This window comes from Berghia stephanieae, chromosome 9, assembly GCF_034508935.2.
Source record: "Berghia stephanieae isolate SIO BIC M18660-M18661 chromosome 9, UCSD_Bste_1.3, whole genome shotgun sequence".
NCBI classification, from domain to species: Eukaryota; Metazoa; Mollusca; class Gastropoda; order Nudibranchia; family Aeolidiidae; genus Berghia; species Berghia stephanieae.
This window is the reverse complement of record NC_088368.1, coordinates 14,264,206-14,271,705: the sequence shown is the minus strand read 5'-3', so window position 1 is coordinate 14,271,705 and position 7,500 is coordinate 14,264,206. Positions and strand designations below refer to the sequence as shown.

At 37.0% G+C, this 7,500-nt stretch overlaps 1 protein-coding gene across 1 annotated transcript in view; it reads left to right on the top strand.

Moving 5' to 3' along the window:
- Positions 1-1,791, top strand: part of LOC144979735 (sushi, von Willebrand factor type A, EGF and pentraxin domain-containing protein 1-like) — a 47,709-nt gene extending 45,918 nt beyond the window's left edge. The window contains exons 16-17 of the mRNA XM_078926706.1: positions 683-859; positions 1,375-1,791. Of these exons, the coding sequence (XP_078782832.1) occupies positions 683-859; positions 1,375-1,664 (467 nt within the window). The 3' untranslated portion in view covers positions 1,665-1,791. The remainder of the gene's footprint in view (positions 1-682; positions 860-1,374) is intronic.
- The last annotated feature ends 5,709 nt before the right edge of the window (positions 1,792-7,500 follow it).

The following is a 7,500-nucleotide window of genomic DNA, read 5'->3' as shown; positions in this document are numbered from 1 at the left end:
TCATCATCATCATCATCATCATCATCATCATCATCATCATCTTCTTCTTCTTCTTCTTCTTCTTCTTCTTCTCTCTTCTTCTTCCTCCTCCTTCTCCTCCTCCTCCTCCTCCTCCTCCTCCTCAAATAAACCCCATTGTGACGCGGGTTAAGCACACTCAATCCTTGTAAATGCCCTATAAACTGTTATGGGCAGCATGGCTGTGGCATGGTCTTTGCTTCATACCCGACAGGAACCGAATTCGACTACCTGCCACGCTGTGTGACCTAGAGTAAGTCAACTCGCCCTAGCTCATTTTGCGAGGCTGCACTGCGGCTAACGCCTGGCTTTTTCCAGTCTACCTTTGAAATAGACCATAAAGACATAATATTATCCTTGGGGATTAACAAAGGGAAATTTATTTCATATTTATTTATTTACATGGGACTGCGTGGCTCAGCGGTACGGTCTTTGCTTCGTACCTGAAAGGTACCGAGTTCGACTACCCGCCGCGTTGTGTGGCCTTGAGCAAGTCACCTGCCTTAGCTCAATTTGCGGCGCTGCACTGCGGCTGACGCCTGGGTTATTACAGTCTTCCCTTGGAATAGACCCTAAAGAAAAACTTCCCCTTAGGGATGAATAAAGGGAATTTATTTTTTTTTAAATTTATTTATTTATTTATTTATTTATTCGTTTATTCCAGAGCCTTGCAGTGCTCCGCCCAACATAACAAACGGGTATCGCCAATTCCTAGGAGTTTCCGAGGGAAGCACAGCCTTGTATTACTGCAATGAGGGCTTTACATTGGTAGGGATGGACCAACTATACATGGAGTGTCGTAATGAAACATGGGTCGGTGGAAACCCAGTATGTAAACAATGTGAGTTTTGGTTGGTTTCTCTGTCTGGGTTTTGTTGTTGTTGCTTGTTTGTTTGTTTGTTTGTTTTTGTGGATGGGAGTTGTTTATTTTTTAAATCTTTGTTTTGTCTTTTTCTTTTTTCGTTTTTTTTTGGGGGGTTAATTTTTATGGTTTTTGTTTGTTTGTTTCTTTGTGGTGGAGGTTTGGGGGGGGGGGGAGTGGAGGGGTAGAAGGAGTTGGGGAGGGGGGGGGGTGGCATTAAATAAAGTAGTAGTAGTAGTAGTAGTAGTAGTAGTAGAAGTAGAAGTAGTAATAGTAGTAGTAGTAGTAGTAGTAGTAGTAGTAGTAGTAGTAGTAGTAGTAGTAGTAGTAGTAGTAGTAGTAGTAGTCGTAGTAGTAGTAGTAGTAGTAGTAGTAGTAGTAGTAGTAGTAGTAGTAGTAGTAGCAGTAGTAGTAGTTATTTTTTAATTATTTTTTTTATTTATATATTTATCTATCTATTCATTCATAAATGTTACTCTTGTATTATTTCACAGCGATATGCCCACCATTGCCAGAAAAGCTTCAAAATGGCCAAATTTTTAAGATAGAAATGAACAAATTGCTGCCCTTCAATCCGGCCATGACCATAGAACATGGAAAGACAATCCTGTTCACCTGTGACAAAGGCCATGGACTAATGGGACCACGGTACGTTAAATGTGTCCATGGCCAATGGTCCAACCTCGACCTACCCGAGTGTTCGAGGTTAAACAACACAGTAGGCTTAAACAAACAGTCTCGCTTTTTCGAAGTCAACGTACTTCCACTGTACGAGAAAAAATGAATTTGTGGCCCAGTTCGTCAATCTGGTATAACGATTATATGTGTCCAACCGTCTCCAAACGGTATTTGTCGAGGTGAATTGAACCTCGAAAACTGTGTATAAAATAAACAATTATGAAAGATACAAACGTGTGATTTGTTGCAATGTATAATAATTGTATTGATTCTCCTCCATCGCGAACCGATTTTAACCCTGAATTTCATAATTTTGGCAAAATATCCAATTTTGAGCATCTATATTGCTATGTGGTCTTGTGGTATGATACTCGCTTTTGGATTGGAAGGTCCTGGGTTCGAGCCTGGCTCGGGGCATAGTTGAGTCCTTGGAAAAGGCTCTTTACTCACATACTCTCGTCATACTCATGTGTAAAATGAGTACCTGACCGTTAACAGCGTTGTCTCTGTCGGAATAAATTGCAATATCGTCTGACAGGCGTCATGTCTCGTTCAACATGTTACGTGTTGTTGGTCAGGGACCCTTTGTAAAGCGCTTTGAGCACGTATAGTGAATATTGCGCTATATAAAAGCTAAAGTTTTTAAAAGTTTTTTCTTTTAATGGGACGCAGAAGTCGCGACGTCACACCTTCCTCTTTTCCGGTTCAAAATTCATTGGAAGTGTCATGTACCCCGTCATTTGGAGGACAAACAATAAATGGTTTACATATTGAATCATATAATTAAAACAATTATGCCCTTCCGCTACGACATCATAATATACCGTCGCCTAGGCATTCCACGAAGGTATATAGATAATTCACCAAACAAGATGTCTGATGTCAACAGGAATCACCCGGCTCGAACCTAGGACCTTTCTGGTCACAGTGCAATGCCTAAACCAGTAACTTAGTAGCTGGATGTATAGGCAGATTCTTATGATTACTAAAAGAGCGAGGATGGATGATCTTTATTGACGACAAGCATTTATTTAGGCTAGAAAATATGATGCCATCATTATAAAACCAGAAGATCAAACAGAGGAATGGTTTCACACTTCCTATGAGATTAGAACCAGTATTTTGACATCACACCATTGTCCTCTATTAATCAAGTGCGGCTATGTGGTCTAGTGGTTTGAGAATCAACTTCAGATTGAAAGGTCTCTGCGTTCGAGTCCCGATTTGAGCGGCGAATGGTTGTGACCTTGGCAAAGGCTCTTCACTCACATCCACTCACCATACTTAGGAGTAAAATGAGTATCTGGTCGTTAACAGCGTGGTTTCAGTCTTTAAAAAATGTAATATCGGCGAACAGATGCCGTGTATCGTCCCACACGTTAAGTGTTACTATGGGATCCTTGTAAAGCGCTTTGAGCACGTTAGTGGCTATTGTCGCTATCTAAAAGCTAGAGTTTTTAAAATCCCTATAGGGAATGAGATTAGCGTAAGAGTAGAACCTCCCTTGATTGGACGTTACCGGTGGAGAAGTTATTTGTAAGCAAACCAACTACAAGCCAAGCGCTCCAAATAAAAAAAAATGTATTATTCATATTTCTGTACAAAAATGCATATCATAATCAACGTTATGCATTTTTGTACAGAAAAATGAATAATAAATTTTGTATGTGGAGCGCTGGGCTTGTAGTTGGTTTGTTTACAAATAACTTCCCCACCGATGATGTCCAATCAAGGAACGCTACTTCTCCGCTAATCTCATTCCCGATAGATAGTTCGAAGATGACATCACTCAGGTCTTTGTTATTGTTGTTTGCCATCCGCGTTTATGAGTAATTACATAAAAGGTGTTTGCAGACATAGAAACAAACACCTTTTATGTAATTACGAACCTCCATAAACACGAATCTATAAAAATACGAAAACACAACAATCTACTTTCACTTCCACTTCCTGATGAGAGCAACGCTCGATAACAACGTTGTAGAAGTCAAACTATCTTAATTATATTTCAAATGTTTGTATATATATATATATATATATATATATATATATATATATATATATATATATATATATATATATATATGAATAGATGACTTTGAAATCTTGCTATGTCACAACATGATGGAAAACGAGTTGACAACACTCAAGCAATCTATTGGACTCCATGGAACCATCAGGGTAAATTTGAAGGTAGGTACAAAATACTCAGGGTATTGTTCTATGAGACAAACAAAGGAGTCTTTTCTGAGCCAATAGGCCCAACGAGTTTATCCCGGTTTCTTTTATAAACATTGTGAGCCTAGAGCTGTATTGTGTAGAACAGGCGCGATATAGATAAATTATTATCATTATTATTATTATTATTATTATTATTATTATTATTATTATTATTATTATTATTATTATTATTATTATTATTATTATTATTATTATTATTATTATTATTATTATTATTATATCATTATTATTATTATTATTATTATTATTATTATTATTATCATTATTATTATTTTGCAAAGTGCATACGTGTGTGCGTACGTGCGTGTGTGTGTGTGTGTGTGTGTGTATGTATGTGTGTGTCCTCGTGTATACATTTAGTTAAGTGTGTGTGTGTGTTTGTGTGTGTATGTACCTATGTGTGTGTATATATGTTATATGCATGTATGTATATTTAGTGTGTTCGTGTATACGATGCGTTTGTGTGCGTATGATTGTGTGTATTGTGTATGTATATATATATATATATATATATATATATATATATATATATATATGTGTGTGTGTGTGTGTAATATATTTATGTATATATATGGATGTGTGTGTGTGTGTGTGTGTAATTGGATGCGTGTGAGCTTTAGTTCGTATGTCCGAATCTGCAGTATGTAATGTTTTTATTACTGATGGTGAATGTGAAGCGCATCGAAGCTTCGGCATAAGCGCTATATAAAAGTATATTTATTATTATTATTATTATTATTATTATTATTATTATTATTATTATTATTATTATTATTATTATTATTATTATTATTATATTATTATTATCATTATTATTATTATTATTATTATTATCATTATTATTATCATCATCATCATCATCATCATCATCCCCTAAACGTGCTTAAAGTATAACGTCTAGGTACCTAGCTTACACCTGAATACGGCTAAAGAATGTGAGTAAAGCGCCTTTCCCAAGTAACCTACTCTGCGCAGCTCAGGACGTTCCAATCCGAAGGCGAGAGTCATATCACTAGACCAAAATATTTCAGACATAGCCGTACAGTTAATCGACTGTAAACAATGTGGTTTAACAGCTCTGGCATTGACACATGTGTGAAATTCATCCAACGCTGCTGATGTAAACCAGATTACTGCACTCAGAATCCGGTAGTCTCATCATAATTACTCTCGAATCCGGTTATTGCGAGGATTGCACTTTATTCAAAACCATTCACAATAACCGGAAATCTACTGTAACTGAATTTGATACTCTGAGTGGCTCAGCGGTACGTTCTTTGATTCGTATCCGAAAGGTATAGATAGTATGCAGATGACGTCACTCAGGCCTTTGTTATTGTTTTTGCCATCCGCGTTTGTGAGTTGTTCTCACTAAACTGTATTAATCAGACTATAAAAGTTCATGGTTACACAGAGTTTATGTGTTGGTCCGTTATACTTCCGGATGGCAATGTTGTGAACTCCTTGGCCAAGCGCATTCTATCTATAGATAGTATGCGTTTGTCTAAGGAGTTCACAACACACAAAACTATGTGTAATCTAAACTTTTATAGTTTGGATAAGTCCGCTTAGTGAGAATTACTCATAAACGTGGATGGCAGAAAAACAATAACAAAGACCAGAGTGACGTCAACTTCATTCTATCTATAAAGAACGATTACCCGCCGCGCTATGTGGCCGTGAGCAAGTCACCTCGCCCTCGCTCAATACGTCACTTCCCCCGTAATGACGCATGGTAACTTAGCAACTGGCTCTAAACTATCGGAACAATGGCGGACATCCTTATGAAACATTTCTCCGACGAACATAAAAGTGTATCCAGAGGAGAAAAACAGTATAAAAATTGATCATGTTTTGACTTTTATACATTCTGATCACATGACATATGAAAAGTTCTAGCCAGCATGAAGAATAAAAAGTAGCGATTTTCTTTGTTTAGAACCACGCTGCTCGTCGTTGCTGGGTGATGTGACATCAGACTATTGAATCCAATTTGCGGCGTTGCACGGTGTCTGATGCCTGGGTTCTTCCAGTCTTTCCTTAGAATAGACCCTGAAGACAAATTAATTTCCCCTTGGGGACAAATAAAGAGATTTGTTGTTGCTGTTGATTATGAACGATGAATAAAAATCTATTCCATGGGCCTTACTGCTCTTAAAGATGAATCTTGTCTCTGTAATAATATGCGTTTAAGTAAAATAATCACCATTTATCCCCTTCAGATCAGTTACACCGACACACTCAATTTATTATTTTACTGGACTCCTTAGAATCGACAGGAAAGACAAATAAAAAATACAGCCCCCCCCCCCCCACCCATTAAATAAACAACAACAACAAAAGGAAAAAATAAACATTTATATAGAGCGTTATCTATCTTTACAGCGGCACTTAACTTATAGATAGTATGCAGATGACGTCACTCAGGCCTTTGTTATTGTTTTTGTCATCCGCGTTTGTGAGTTGATCTCACTAAACTGTATTAACCAGACTATAAAAGTTCATGGTTACACATAGTTTTGTGTGTTGGTTCGTTATACTTCCGGATGGCAATGTTGTGAAATCCTTGGCCAAGCGCATTTGATCTATAGGACGTGACATGAGGTCCGTTAGGAGATATAATATATAGAGACAACGCTGTTAACGGCCAGATATTCATTCCATGACTCAGTACGGTTAGAGTGCTGAGTATTTTTTCAAGGACCCAACTACGCACCCCTCGGAGAGGGACTGGAACCCTGGACCCTCTGATCCAAAGGCGAGTGTCATAGCACAAGACCACATAGCCGCACGAAACACCGGAGGCATTATTTGTTATTAACCGGATTTTTACAAATTACCGATTTCACAATATCCGGACTCGAACGTAATGGCTTTCCACCCATTCATACCTGTTCGTAACGCCAATATCATTAATGTAATTAGATTTTGTTATCAATAAGTCATAAACTCTGTGGTGATGGTGTTGGCACTCAGTTTGAATGTATTTATAGTGTTAATGATAAAAAGCACAAAGACACACAGACAAACACACACACACACACACACACACACACAATTAGTAGACACTTACGTGACATGCGATGCATATGTGACCATCCGTATGATGATGATAATATGTTGGTAAATCATCAATACTTAACGGATACAGGAGAAAACAAACAAATAAACAAATTATATTAACAAACTACCGAGTATCGATTTTTAAACGAGTTGTTGAAGAAATCGAGGTACGTAGAAGTTATCTGGTCCATGTGATAAATCAAAATAGTTGAAAATAAATATTCTAAATTGAGGTTTACAGGTGTCCCACTCTGAAATAAAAGATGATTAAAAAATCTTGACTAGAAAACTCGTCCATGAAATGTACTATATGTCGATTATAATGAACTTCATCCTGCCCAAAACTCTTAAACCTCAGACTTAAGTGAAGTCCTTGGTTGAAGAGTTTTTGATAAGATATATATATATATATATATATATATATATATATATATATATATATATATATATATATATATGTATGTATTCATTTATTATTATTTTTTTTAATTATGCCTTTTGCGCCACGATATCATAAGATATCGTCGCCCAGGCATTTCACGAAGGAATATAGATAACTCATCAAACAAGATGTCTGATGTCAACAGGAATCACCCATGTTGTCCAAGTGAACAAATTGGGGGTTAATAATCTTGCTC